Source organism: Neodiprion pinetum, chromosome 1 (assembly GCF_021155775.2).
Source record: "Neodiprion pinetum isolate iyNeoPine1 chromosome 1, iyNeoPine1.2, whole genome shotgun sequence".
NCBI lineage: Eukaryota > Metazoa > Arthropoda > Insecta > Hymenoptera > Diprionidae > Neodiprion > Neodiprion pinetum.
The window spans coordinates 35,480,835-35,496,620 of NC_060232.1; the positions used below are offsets into that span (position 1 = coordinate 35,480,835).

At 42.7% G+C, this 15,786-nt stretch overlaps 2 protein-coding genes across 2 annotated transcripts in view; both read left to right on the top strand.

Moving 5' to 3' along the window:
* LOC124224833 (lachesin-like) overlaps positions 1 to 15,786 on the top strand; it is a 287,180-nt gene that overhangs the window by 190,653 nt on the left and 80,741 nt on the right. The window lies entirely within an intron of this gene.
* On the top strand, positions 10,530 to 13,179 carry Vajk4. The gene is made up of 2 exons (XM_046626296.1): positions 10,530 to 10,618; positions 11,577 to 13,179. The coding sequence occupies exons 1-2, from the start codon at positions 10,607 to 10,609 to the stop codon at positions 12,759 to 12,761; spliced, it is 1,197 nt and encodes a 398-aa protein (XP_046482252.1). The 5' UTR covers positions 10,530 to 10,606; the 3' UTR covers positions 12,762 to 13,179.

Consider the following 15,786-nt stretch of genomic DNA (forward strand, 5'->3'; position numbering starts at 1 on the left):
GAAATATAAAATGATAGATGTCGCGTGTAACCCTTGATTTTAAAAGGCACAGAGCATTAATCCGAAAATTCCGAAGTTAATAATTTCAACGCCGCTGCAGTCCTTCGTCGATTCCACGGAATTTAATCGCGCGCCTCCAGCTCTCTGTCTCTCTCTTTCTCTCTTCCAAGTTGACGCAAGGTGGTTGCGCATTTAACGGCTGGCTTTACCGACCCTCCGCTATTCCCCCTTAAACCTATATGCCTCTTCTTTTTATTACTTTATACATTTATTTTTCTTTTTCTTCGAAATTGTTTTTACGTACCGCAACGCGGCGATTCGACATACCGTACGCAAACGATCCTTCTGATAATGCATTTTTTGTCAGACAATAAAGTCCGCGTGCGGAAGCTATAAAATAACCTGCACGGAACAAATTAGGTTGTAATTATAAAATTTTACAGAGTTGTATCGGTCAATTGTACGAGGTTTACTCTGTTCGCACCGTAAATATAATCAGGATAAGATACGCGAAAAAATCAACGATAGAAGCGATTAGCAGTCGATTTAGGTAATAAATATGATTTTACTGAACAATTGAAATTATTCTTCTGATATCTGTTTGTTGAATTAAAAAAAATAAAATAAAAAAAAAAAACATTTCTTTCTCTGGCACTGGGTGTAGAATATTGAAAAGTGCTTAGATTTTACATTGCACAGATATTTTACTTTCACTATATAATGACTGCTGTTGCGAATTTGGAAAAATCGAGAAGCAGGTAAAAATTGGAAAGACTATTGCTGAAATCCATGCACAACGCGAGACGCGAGATCTTTGCGAGGTGAATTAGTTGCGAGACTCCCGAAAGCTGAGAAATGTGTATAAAGGCCCGAGGCTGAGGTTTGGGACTTTAAATCATCGGTGGGGCTAATTGCCAGGGATATTTTATCCATCGCCTCGTGTGCCGGGAGTTAGTCGGTCCATCGATCGTTGCAGGGAACCCGCATGCACCTTAGGCACAGAGCTTAAAGGTGTCTCGACAGCACGAGGCAAGGCAGCACGTGCCGATGTCGAGCGGGGAGATGGACGTCCAAAAAGACGAGGCGGCGGCGAAATTAAATAAGATTCAAAAAACAAAAAGGACCCTCATCCACGGGCTGCCTCGTCGTCCCGACGCGGATTCTTCCTTTTTCTGTGTCGCTCTCCGTCCGTTGTATATGATTTATTTTCCGATCACCGAGCCGAGAGAAATTTAAATAATAGTTGTGCACTCACTGTTACTCTATACAGTCCTCAATTATTTTTATTTTTTTAGCATAACCGAAGAACACGGTTCTGGGTACAAAATGAAAATTGGAATTGTGGCCGTTAACCAGAAAATCTATACATAGGTATGATAGGTGTTGAGGTAAGTGTAGCGGTTATTGACACGTTTAGACCCAATTATTGACCCTTTTATTTTTCAAAATTATAAATTTACGGGACAAAATGTGAATTCTTCGATGACTAAAACCAAGTGCTTAGACGGTTAGATACTGCAAATTAATTTTTTGGTAATTTTATAACCAAGGGTCAAACAGATACGACCAAAAAAGGACGGACAGGGTCAGTAACTGGTACACTTGCCTAACTATTCTTTCAGATTATGTTCACATGTACTTCCTATTCGTTATTTCGATAAATTTGATGCTGAAGCAACAATGAATTAAAGTTAAGGGTACGTTTAACTGAAAAATTTTAGTCAACTAAGGAAACTGATTTAACGGAGCATTGAGAACTGAATACGTCATACAGTTACTTGTACCATATTTACTTACGATTCCAATAATATTCAAACCGTTACGTAATTATATCCAGCATGTTGAGAGCTGTAAAAAAAAATGTGCGCAATTGTAGAGATATTCCGCAATTTTCACGGAGAAATTTTGTGGCTTTTTTTTTTTTTTTGGGTCCGAGTAAGTTGGAATCGTGGCTTGAATCTCGGGAGAATTCACCCCCGAATACCTACATTTGTAACAGAGACGTGTGGAGGCGAGGATCCGGGGCCGCGGGGATATCTTATTATAGAAAATTATCCTCCGGGGGATTTGAGGGGGTCGCTCATTGCGATTAAAACAAATTGAACTCGATTGGACAATGGGAAATTAGTTCGTTAACGATCGTTAATTAATACCTATATACACCCGCCGCCTACCGGCCATTAATTGTGAACAGCAAGGCATTCGGCGTTATGCCCGAGTAAGAAATAATAAACTCGTTCCCGAGTTACGTTGTCTGTGTTAAAAACGATCGGCTGCGTTTCTTACCTGGCGCCTATACTTACGGATTACTTTACGTTCATCCGTTCATCCCCTGCGGTCGATTAGAAAGACCGCGTTCACTTTCTTCGAACACCGATCGGATAATCTCCGGGATCAAATTGACGTGTATATTAAAGATCCACCCTTGTGGATGGATTTTAAAATAAATAAAAACTGTCACACGCGAAATCGATTTGCAAATGTAACACGTAAAAAGTGTTTGCCATTTATTTAAATACGATAAATCGAATGAATGTCAATTCGCGATTTTTGTTCCATTTAAACCGTTTCACGGAAGATCCACGCGATCTTTCCTGATTCAAAATTCAATATCCACAACTCGCTGTTCTTCCAATTAGCTGCATGCACGGTTCTTTTTTCAGTATCAATGCGCTGCACCAGTTCAAAATGCTCAAGCCCGAATCTGATGATGTGCGAAATTTTATCATCGACCTGCACGCAAAGGTGGCCCAATTTCCGAACTTATTTTATATCTGATGCAGACTTACACGATCCTCTTATTCCCGCATAGTATAGACTCCTCGAATATCCGTGCCTTGATATATAGGCTGGATTAGGCGCAACGCGAGCTGACAAGCTGCAATTCTGCAGAGAAAATTATAGTCTAAATTCTGCATCACTGTATTCGATCGATCGTATAGTTGTACCTTCTAATATCTTTCATAACGCACATTTCGTTAATTACTATATTGCAAACACGAGCAGAATATTTTTTTAATTAAACTCGATATTTCGCAACGGGAAACAATTTGGTGGCTTAACGATTTTATTACCGATCAAAGATTTCGAAACAACGCGTTCTCGCCAAAACTCGAACCTATACCTGCTCTGATTGATCCTACGTAACGCGCATGTATTCTCGCAGCTGCCACTGAAAATTTCGAGAGTAGTTTCTTGCGGTTCTTAATTATCGTCGCCAAGTAACTGCACGTGAATCACTTCGCCGAGATTTTAACTCTGCAAAGTCTGATACGTCCGCCTAGATGCCTCCTTCGATGCAGCTGTATTTAAATTTTTCGATAATTAATTACACTGTTCAATTAAGTTCACTTTCATTCAAACCAGTTACAAGACACTCAATCGTAAAAAAAATTCGTAAAATCAAAAAACTGACTGGTAAAATGGTGTCAAGAATGCATGTAATGAACGTTGACAAATAACCCGGTGATCCTCGGTGTAGGTACACGTATATAGGACACATAACGTGATCAGTGGTAATGATTGTATATATATACACACCGACACCAGGTATGTGCATCGTCGGGTAAATGCAGAGCCGAGAATCAGGTGGTTACATAGCATGTCCTGGGTAATTGGTTAATGGATCAGATATACATTCGGACAAGCGGGTCTGCCTATCGTTCGCTGCAGTTGTAGGTATACGTATAGGGTATTCCTACACCATACGAGGAGTGAGTACCGCGGCGCGTTACACGGAGTGCATTACATAATTACGGCACGTCGATCAAGGCCCCCCCCCCCCCCCTCCTCCTCCTCCTTCCCTCCCAAAGACCGGAGTGACGGTGAATCCCGGGGATCCGCGGGGTCCCCGCCAAATTACATCAATCCGAAACCGATAATAATATCCTTCGCAAATAGGCAGAGCTCTCATCGTCGGCGCGGTGCAGCGGCATTTATAAGGACGGCAGCCCTGAGCGGTTCTCTTTGGGTCAATTATTGTTGGTACCTCGTGATATTGATCGGACCCATTAGGCCTCGGTACCGAGGCATTAAACGCCTGATTTTATGCTTCGGGTTGCCTTCAAATTGAACCCCCCTTTTCGTCGGTATCCGTTATACATGTGATACGATACGTGGATTTGGTCGTCGTTTTACACCGAGGCGCACGTCCATCTCGATGACTTTATGAAAAATATTTAGACGCGTTTTTGGAAGGAATTAGCGAGCGTTGGTCTGTAGGAGAAAGAAAATGTTGAAAATGTATCTTCGACATCTTTGAATTTTTCTACAAATTTTTTCGGAACCTATAATGATCATTTCGGTTTTCAACCACATTCCTCACGTTTTGCCGGTTTCTTTATTAGGGTCGAACATTAATGCACGCGGTAAAAAAAATTTTGTTAAAAAACCGAGGCTTCTTCCGTCGCTCTCAAGTTCCCAAGCCTAAGCTGTCGACGCTTAGACGCTTGACTTCCGTCGTTACGGCAGCGTGAAACTCTCGCGAGGACCGCAAAGATGTGTTCAAAATTAAGGAAAGCCCCTTTTCCACGGGCGGATTCCAGCCGTCAACGTGGAGAACCATCAGCCATCGGCATCGCCTATCGTTCCTCGGCGAGTAGAACTATTCGCGTGCCGAAGCAGGTGCACCAGGTCCACCGAGGCAGAAACTTCGCCGGAGATTGCCGTCTGGTTTCCCTAAAAATGATCTAGCTACGCAGGTGCCGCGGAGTTTTCCACTGATCCTGCGGCGCTGCGAAGTGGAAAAGTAGCAGGATACGTCTTAAGTGTCACGAGGGTCTTAAGTTTCCCTCTCTCTCCCTCTCTTTACCTTTTTCTCTCTCATCCGAGGCGAACAGGATTTCGAAAGACGCTGATGTATCGACACTCGGAAGCCAACATGGCGGGAACTAAGAAATTATCATATTTCATGGGTATAATTATAATTATATGCAAATGTGTCGAGCTTCGCCTCGGTGCTTTATGGGCTATCGATTATCGTCGTATATTGGGTGTTAATGATACTTGATGTTTCTTCGCATTTTTTTAACAACCGGAGTGTACGTACGCGTGTTAATTGGGCGTTTGACAAGATTGATTTTGATTGCACCAACTTGACGGAAAATAAATATGTTACCAGTTGTCCATCGGATTTTCTATCGCTGGACAAGTCACGCGTGTCTCTTTTTAGCGACCTTTGTTTTTATTAGGATCGTTGAACTTGGTAGCTAAATTATTCAGAATTATAATATGTTTATATCGTTGAATGTTTCTGACTCTTTCATCGACAATTTCAAAGTGTTCGAATAAAATAGAAGTCGCAAAAATAATATTTTTTCAAGTAATTTTTATCATTATACAAATCAATCCAATTACTGGACGTAGTCCTTGCGTAAAATTCCTTTGTTTCACGAAAGATTCCTTCGTTTTTCACGAAATTTTTTCTCATTGTATTACCTTATACGTTTCATGGCCATTTGTAAAGAATTTTTTGTAAATATTGTATGCACTGTGTCGGAGTTGTTCCAGTTTTATCAATTTGTTTGTCAAACATTGAAGCTTGAATTTTTTTTCCGTAGAAGCATACTTAAAAAAAAAAAAAAAATGGATAGTAGAAATCTTTCATGCACATTATTTGAGCAAATTTGTGTTTCTTGTGAAAATTGAAAACCTCGAATCTATCGGCATTAATTTTTATCATTTATCCTGAATTTCACCTTTTACATAAATAACAAAAGTATTTACGTCTGCCAAATGTCAAGACTAAAAGGTCGAGTTCACTTCTGGCTGAATTCGAAAACGCGAGCTGAAGTTTTATTCCCGATATAGGATACACGTTAAAAAGGAAGCAAGCAAAGAAAACCAAAGTAATAAAAAACGAGAACGAACCGTTGAGGGATGTATAATAGAAGGCTGGTTCATCTCGAGGCGAAATGTCTCTAAGAGATACGCAAAGCATATCGACAGGACGTCCAGCAAGTAAATTGCAACTGAAGGTATACCATAATAATAACTGTTGGTAAAGAATAAAACAGACCACCGCGAAGTTTCGTGCTAAATTACATGCGAATATTGTTTCCTCTTTTTTTACCCAACTTTTTACGCCAATGGGTTTGAGTATTCCATTGAAATCGAGAAAATTACCGCACACGGAGATGCGGACTCCCGATGAAAAGAAGCGGTTATCTTCTTTCGCCCTTTCTTATTCTTCGCTTCTCCTTTTTCAAACCTCGAAGGTACGCGGCGAGCTGCTTCCTCCGTCCCTTCGCGATAGATAAAGCCATTTAGCAGCACGCGACAAACGGCGAGGGTCCTTTTTCCTCTCCCTCTCCCTTTCTCTCTCTTTCCTCTCTTTCGCTCTTTACCGCAGGACGTTACAGTTTCGGCTCGGTCAGGACTCGCAGGCCACCTTCGACGCCGGGTGTCGATCATCCGAAGGATAAGATCCGAATCTGGGATCGGTTTTATTGCGATATACGGGTTCTTCCGCCTGCTGCAGCTTCGCTACCGAAATAAAATCTAATCTACAAAATATCCCATCAACTGCGCGGCTGTGCCTCCGATTAGCTTCGCTCCTCGGATCCTCCGAGTCCATCCGCTCCGCGAAGGACGAGACGCCGACCTGAGACGCGCATCGATGCGTTTTCACCCGGAGTTTCGTGCTTATGGACCATTAGATATAGTAATGATCACCTTTTAATTAAGCAACTAGATAACGTGCACTCTCGGCCACGCATAAGGAATTAATAAAGATGTTTCGAAGCGGTACGCGGGACTTGATACACCCTAATCTAATATCCTCCGTTCGTTTGTTCGTTCCTTTTACACACTCTTCCTCGACGCGTATATAAACCGTCGTGCAGGGTTAATTGACCGTTGATTAATTCACACCTATGGTCAGGTGTGTGCGCAAGGGTTGAAGGAATATTTCCCATGGATCGGAAAAAGAGGAGTCGTAATACGCGGTGAAAAAATTCATCAGGACAACAAATAGGAAGTAATTGTAAGTCCGGCGCGTAAAAAATTTGACGTCTTCGTCTCGTGATATCTGCGAGGTTAAACAAAAAACCGGTCAACGATCAAGTCGGAGATTCTTTCCTCTTGGGTCTCGAAACTGTAACACGCTGCACTGCACATCCCGAGCACGTTGACGCGGCTGAAACACGGGTGAGAGGAGAAAATGGACCACTTTCTTTGCGAACCATTATATACGTATGTATGTGTAGGTATACTTATGCAGATTCTTCCGAGTGTCGAACGTGACGCGGATCTCTCGGGTTTCGAGAGCGTTTCGTACGGCACGAATCCCCGATGCTTACACACTTAATTCGTAGATTGACGCGTTAAACTAATATAATGTAGCTGATGAGCATCCAGGTATGAGTTTGAAACGTGTCGATACGGACAAGTGACTCGGGTAGAAAATTCTCTCGAATAGATACGTTCGGCTGGGTTTGCGTGCGATACCCGAACACGCCATTTATGTACAAAGTTTCGAATTATAACATTCTACATTCCTTCGAGCTAGAACTGCACCCGCGTGTATTACACATTCAGAGATAGTACAGAAGTACGAAGAATTATAATTAACCGCGTTACGTTCAACGGTAATTTCATGAATTTAAAGAATATTTCGTGTGTACCTGACCTTCCGATGCTTCTTACAATGAAATAAAAAGCCCGGCAGGATTACATTATCCAGCGTATGTTACAAGTGAAATTTTAATTTTTTGCCAATGACTGGATGTCACGACACGAAGTGTCAATTTTCCAATAGATTGAAAAGCCTGAAACTTTTACTGATTTTTGTAACTAGAAAATTTTGTATCGTCTCCTTTTTACAATGACTGAGAAATCCGTATTTTCTTACGTCGTATTTGATTTCCTAAGAATTCGTGTAAAATTTGTGCAGTATATCGTGCAAAAAGCTTTTCAGAACTTGAAATTGTCTACAATTGAAGAAAGACTAAAATTAATATTCCATTTTGAAGATGAAAAAGTTCTTTATCAATTACAAGTACCCTGATATGTGCCATCCAATACGACGTGAAAGTGTAATATTGCGAAAATATGAAAACGTTGGATGTAAACGAAGAATGACTGAAAAAATTGCGATGGGAAGAAAACCGTGTGAAAAAATATTACAGAATACGCACGAGTAGCATTCTCACAGAGGAATCTAAAGCTGAGAAGTGAGTGAAGAATAAGCGAGATACACCTTGTGTATGTATTATAGGTACACGTCGAACGTTCGGACGCGTGGATTGCAGAAACTTTCCCAAGTCCATCAAGCGATGGTTTCGACGAGCAGTAACAGCAGCGGCAAGCAGCAACACCTCTGGGCATTGAGCTACGGTGCAACGAGAAACTTTCATGGTAGTGGTAAGAAAAAAAGGATAAAAGAAAAATCACAAAAAAAAAAATACGTGAAGCAAACCGGAAATCTAGGATCAGTCGAGCGCTCCTGGACTCCCAATCAGGGACGAACCAGCGAAGCAAAGGCGAAGTTATCGCGGTCGAACCGACGAACGAGGTGTACAAAAATTAGAGCTCCGGCTGCGATTCTCGTCGGGATAGGAGCTCGGTGGCGTTTTGAATCGATAAATGTAAATTCGGAAAGCAGCGTTGATCGCCTCGGCGAAGACAGAGGTCTGCTACAGGCGGGGGTGTTTTGGGGCAGGCGCAGAACCGAGGGAGCAATTGATGCTTGAGCAACGATTAAACGTTAAAAAGTACCCGGCCTATCTAGCCCTCGAATCGGAATGGGGACGACGCATGCAACCGAATTAACATACGACAATGCCGTTACTTTTTCCGCATGCGAACCCGACCGTGCGGCTCTAATGTTACCGCATTCAGCTTATTGGCTTCTTCGTCGTTGCCGCGTTGCAGGTATACCTCTACCCGCTGGCGGGATTTCTTTTCGTCGTCATTTAACCACTCTGTTATAATTTTATACGCCTCCCTTACGACGATATCCACTCTCGATATCGCGTGTAGGTCTCGTTCTATTACGGCCGAGCCTCGGACTAGTTTCATCCGTTTCCTAAACTTACTTCCACTCCGTTCTCACCATTTTTATTTTGTTTTATTTTTTCATAATTTTTTTTTTCTTTTATGCTCCAACTTCATTACCGTATTCATGGATTCTATGGTGAAAAAAACCCAGAGATATACGGTCCGCACTCATGCCTTGCATTAGTTTTATTTAGTTATACGTTGTACACGGAAACCTGTTAGGTATATCCGATTGTCGGGGTCTTTGAAAGTCCTGCGTTATTTTACCTACGACTATTCGAATAATTGAAATTATATTATATACGTATCCGTTTTCTAATATTTTATTATTTGACACGCGTGATCACCGCGGGAAATCTGTCGGAGATTGGATTTTTCTTCCTTTCTTTTATCACTCGATGTACCCGTAACGGTATCGGATTAATAATAGTCCAGTAACTTGATACCGCGTCATGCTTTTTGGCAGCGTGTGAATTTTTAATAATTATGCAAACATCACGGATGAGAAACAGCGAACACTGTAAGAATTACACAATAAATCTTGAACTTGAAACTATGCTAAGTATATCCTAATTCAGTGCGAAATATGCAAGTATGAATACAAGAGAAATCAGCTTTTTCTTAGGTATTCAGGATACCCGTGCATATGTCCTGAGACTCCGCGTCAAATAAATTGCTACATGAAAATCAGTTATCGCTTGAAAAAAACCTGAAACAAGGAACGAGTTTCAAATCAAACGGCAAACTTGGACGAATCCTCGGCGCATAAATTATGTCAGCCACTTATTAAACTACAGTTATTAACGAATAAGATTTATCTCTAGCAATGATTATTTTCGTTACTTTCCATTAAAGTTTCTGTTAGAATAACCCAGTCTGCGGACCGAGAGGCAAAATTCTGCACAAAATACATTAATCGCGCCGTAATTAGGTAACGATTTCATAGGGAATAAAATCTCGGTATCGTAAATTACCCACGCACACGCGCGCGCACAGACTCGCATCTTTAACAAGCCGCGTACAGGCATCCGGTCGAATTTGACAAGTCCGACTTTCCTGTATACTGTTACTCAACACCTTTCGAACCGCGACGTAAAATCGGTGCAGCTAAATGAGGCCTAAGCGAAGGAATACACAATGTATAATTAAACGTCGGAATAAATCAAAATTTGAACAATGCGAAAAGATTGCAATAATACAAAGGTTACAAAGAATGACAAGAACGAAAGAATTATGAATACAGGGGATGACATAATAATTTCTACCGTACGAGTGTGTCGCGTTTGTGCGTTCAGCTATACACGTCGTTGATTTTTAACACGCGTTCAATGTATATGTATATATATACCTACATACGCGTATGCACACGGATGAGTTTTTGCAAGGTAAGTTAACGAAGAGTAATATAAATACGTTTTGTATATGGGTAGGTACAAACACATGAAAGGTAGCAGCGTTGCTGCCGCTGCTGTTGCTGCAGGGAAAGTGTGACTCCTTGTTCAAGCACCTATACGCTGCTCGGTTTTCAGGTATATAAACGGCGAGTTGGTAGCTGCTGTGGTTCAGTTTAGTGGTGAAGCACCACTCTGCAGCAGGCAAAACTTGCGAGATGAAAATCCAGGTGAGTTTTTTTTACCGATTTTGCGTATATAGATTATAGACGATAAGACTCAAGTGCAGGGGGGGGGGGAAGAAAAAATACAAGGAACGACACTGATCGAAACACCCGGACTTTCACTCTCGCCTCCGTTTGCCGATTATAGTGAAAATTCATTCCACGATATCATCGATAGAGAATAATTATCCCCGTTCATTAATCAGTGTATACTTAGGCTCCGTAACGAATAAGATAATAAATCGTGAATTAAGACCAGTCGGATTCATTCGAATTAACGCGGTTAGAACCGTTAACAGATTTACTTACGTATTCATGTTTATTTTTTATTTATTTTTTTTCTGTTATTTTCATTTTCTAATCCGTCAAGTCGGATATAATTCTAGGTAAGCGCGTATATCGCAAAGGATTAAGAATATCTCCGTTAAACGTGACAAAGGATAAGACCAAGGTATTAGTCCACGTAAGTATACGTATACTTACGTATTATCGAGCCGAAAGGACGCCGCGATGATAAATGGCGAGCATAAATTAGACAAGAGGAAGAGATTCGGGTTACGATTTTCGGGTTCATTAAGATCGCTACAACCGGGGACAGCTTATCGCGGCAATTCTGTCAGCGTGGTCAGCGCGCGTGCCGGATCTTTTCTTTTTTATTCCTGGTGAATTTTTTCCCTGCCATAACACAACGTGTGTTCTCTTTTTTTCTCCTTTTAACCGATTTTATTTTCACCTCCCCCTGATGCAAATCGAGCGTAATGATAAACCGACGAAAAAATGGCAAAAAGAAAAAAAAAAAACAAGTTCAAACAAAAGTACGAAAACTCGAGATCGTAATTCAACTTTCCGAAAAATGTGAAATTTAACGGTCGTCGGTGAGGCGTGCGAGCATGCAGGCGGGCAGACACCTGTTTAAATAACAGGTAACGTATTTTTTTTTCAATGCCCCTTCTCTCGTCCCCAGGTTTTAACGGCCCTGGTGGCGTTGGCCGCGTTGGCTCGGTGCTCTGATGAGTCAATTAAGGAAACATCGGAGGCTGAAAAAAGGTCCGTAAAGTCGGAAGAGAGCGCCGCGGAGGGTTCGGGGAGTGATAAAAAGACGGAGAAACGCGGTCTGCACGGTAGCTACGGAAGCTACGGAGGCGGCGGCTACGGCGACTTCGGGGGCGGTGGCGGCGGCGGTGGAGGTGGCGGTTACTTGCCGGGAGGGAACGGCTACGACCACCAGGAGCACGTCAAGACGATAACGGTGGTGAAGAAGGTACACGTGCCCTACGAGGTGGCGAAGCACGTGCCCTACACGGTGGAGAAGCACGTACCGTACGAGGTGAAGGTCGGAGTGCCGCAGCCCTACACCGTCGAGAAGCACGTACCGTACCCGGTGAAGGTGTTCGTCAAGGTGCCGGTTCACGTGCCGCAGCCCTACACGGTAGAGAAGAAGATCCCCTACGAGGTCAAGGTCCCCGTCGACAAACCCTACGAGGTCAAGGTCTACGTCCCGCAGCCCTACACCGTCGAGAAGCACGTCCCCGTGCCCGTTAAGGTCGGCGTTCCCCAGCCGTACACCGTTGAGAAGCGAGTTCCCTACCCGGTAAAGGTCAAGATCCCGGTACCGCAGCCCTATCCGGTCGAGAAGCCCGTGCCCTACGAAGTCAAGGTCCCGGTCGACAGGCCCTACCACGTCCACGTGCCCAAGCCCTACCCCGTGACGGTGGAGAAGCCCTATCCGGTCGCCGTCGACAAGCCCGTGCCCTACGAGGTTAAGGTCCCCGTCGACAGGCCCTACCACGTCCACGTACCCAAGCCCTATCCCGTCCACGTCAAGGTCCCAGTGCCTCAGCCCTACCACGTCACAAAGCACGTTCCGTACACCGTGGAGAAGCCCTATCCCGTGCACGTCAAGGTCCCCGTCGACAGGCCCTACGTCGTTGAGAAGGAGGTGCCCTATCCCGTCGAGAAGGAGGTCCCCGTGCCCGTCAAGGTCCCGGTTCACGTTCCCGTTCACGTGAAGCATCATCACGAGGAACACTCCCACGGTTCCCAAGGATTCGGGGGCGGCGATTACTCGGCCTCGTCTTACGGTGGCGGGCACGCCGACGGCGCCGAGGATTACGGCAGCTACGACAGCTCTTCGTACTCCCATCACTGATTCGCGAATTATCGAATAATGAGAAGATACTTCCGAGGCTACAACGTCGTGATTTGACTTGATCTTTATTTTTTCTCACTATTTTTCACACCGTCTTATACCATATATATATATATATTTCCAATTTTTGCCGTATGATTCGATTCGTGTAACGTCTGTACTTTCGGTTATCTTGGCGATATGTGATTACTTTTTTTTTTTTTACCATATTTTTTTAAAATTTTCCTCTCCCCGTGTACGTACGGCAGATTTCTCAGAGGCATCGCGACGAACTGAAACTATCACGAGTACCTTATAGTATGTAATATACATTTTATGTATACATGATATTATATAGATAAGACGAGGATTACCTGCATGATATAAGAGAAATGCTTCTTGTGTATCAAAGATTTTAATAAATATATTTACAATATTATATTATTTATAGTTTATTACTTGTTACATCGAATCTCACACGAGTTCGTTTCACACTCGATCTTTACATCAGCTTTATTCCCGACTTCTCTTCGGTATACGTTATACATCCCTACATGCTATAAATACAACTATATGTATACGTATACGTGAACCGGTTCCCGTTGCATATACAGGCTTCTGCTACGGCGTTTTAATACAGTTTTAATGAGGAAAATCCCTGGATGATTATTGGGCTAAAAAACCATAACAAATTCGATTTTAATTACGGTTCTGGAGGCGAGCTCAACGGCAGCGGCGGTCCAGCGGGCTGCTTAAGTGGCAATAATTGATGCGCCAAAAATTCACCGTATACATAAAGTTAATTCAGTGTTTGATGCATGCTTCTTTGGGCTGCACTCGAGCAAAAAATGAACGCGCAGCGCCGCGGGTCTTCGGATTTTAGACCTTCGTTGGAAGTTACAAGATGGGCGCAAATTTTTCACCGTGAACATTCCTGCGCATTACAATAGCGTCGTAATTAGAATCCTTGCGAAAATCGCGAAAAGAAAATTGGCACGACACGCGGTTGGATTGCGCAAACGTGGAGTTAATTAGCTTGCGTGAATTTCTAATTCCAATTTGGGCAAGTTGATAATCTCGCAACGAACTCAAAGCGGGCGAGCTCGACCGATCTCTGAGATAGGGAAGGGGAAAACTATTTTCCTTTTTCGTTACAGATAACAATCTATTGCTTTTAACTGTTACGAAAGCAGCTGATGTCGTCGCACATTCGCACCTGTTTTATACCTGCAACGTATAACAATCGCGATTAAGAGGTGAAGAATTTTTCCTATAACCAATGCAAAACTGTTTCTTGAAAACTAATTGGAAAGCGCAGGAGATAATCGACGCTCTTCGTTATTCTTTATACCTTATTAGGAAAGAAGCGAAATTTAATTAGGTTCACGATAAGCTGTTGCTGCAGCAGCGGTATTATATACAAACAGCGTATCATAGACAAACCGGCCGCTTCCGAGGAGACAGTAGGAAAGTTCTACTTTCTCTGCAATTTCTAAGTAGATGCAATTGCCTTTCGTGCATCTGCTCCCAGCATCGGGTTCAAGAAAAAGCGTGCATTCGTAACAACGCGTCTATTCGCGCAAACGTGAAACGCTGCAGGATGTTCATTGCGGATAACATCGGTCAATAAATCAAATCTTCAAATTTGTCTTTGTGCCCAAGTTGAAACGATTAGTATTTTCTTTACTTTGGTATTCCATACTTTGCTTAAACTTTGTTGCTGTGATCAGAACGTACATATAATCATACTAAAAAACTGTACACTTTGAGTTGTTCAGTTATCTCTGCACTGGACTCAAAGATTGCAACAAAAAAAGTTTTTCGAAAACGATCACGGTTGTTTTTTTTTTTTTTATTCTTAAGGTGAAAGAAATCCGATCAAAATACGCATTTAGTATACAAATCTACGGAAGAAACAAGATCTCGACTGGTCCGATCTGAGATCAATGAAGCATTTCGACTCGTTATTTACACGGTAGATACTTGGGATTGATGATGTTCGTCACAGCGAGTTGGGCAGTCGTTGGCTCGCGCCTATTTTAACGCAATATCGACGCGGAAGGTGAATATGTATATATGGTAAATACGCGTGTACGTATGTATGTACATACATGTTATTACCTATGCTGTGTACAATGCTGGCGAGTTTCGTGAAAGTGAAAAGAAGACGCAGAAATCGGTCAGGCATAACGCATGCAGCGACACACTGTTGGCTCCGTGGTCCGGCAAATATACATAACGTATATATATATATGGCAGATACTTGTACGGAGGAGGGTATAAGGTACTGGACACACGGGAACCTTCCCCTTTTACCGCATTCACGATACATTTCCGGTTTTCTATAACGATGCGTCACGATAATAACACCGGTACGTATCTACGTGTAGGTACGAAGTACTGTATCATCATTGCGCGCTCGCCGTTCCGTTTCTCGTCCTTTCCTTTTCATTTTATTACACCGCGAACGCGAGAACTGGTCTGCCGACGGTAAAAAACGCGCGTATCGGGTTCAGGTACGATTTTTTTCTTTTATTCCGGTTCATTATTCACTTTTTTTTGTCATCTCGCAGAGCCACGATGCCGATTGTCCAGAATGCTCAACTCTCGAAAACCAAGTTGATGCACCATTGACCCGGATTTTTGAAACGAGGTTCCGAGAGAAACGATATTTGCATTGTTGGCAACCGAGTTTTTGACCACTCGAATGACAACTGTCGAGATTCTCGAAATTCTTTGCAAACATTCGCGGTACTTTCTCTATATTACGATCGTCCAAACCTTTACAAAATGGCGGCGAAGAGTACAATCAGCTGATCGTTTTTACCAGATTATACGGAAATTCGAGATAAAGAAAACGTCGTTCAGTCTACCAGGTCATTATTTCGATAGATTGCAAGGCGATCTTGAATAAAATCAACGATACAGAGCCCCGTTCGGATTTCTCGAAGAAATTATCGAAGATGAATATCTCCCGTCACCAGATATCGTTTAAAAAAAGTCTATGTCTCGGCGATGCTCCTGAAAAGGTTAGAGCAAGGTGTCA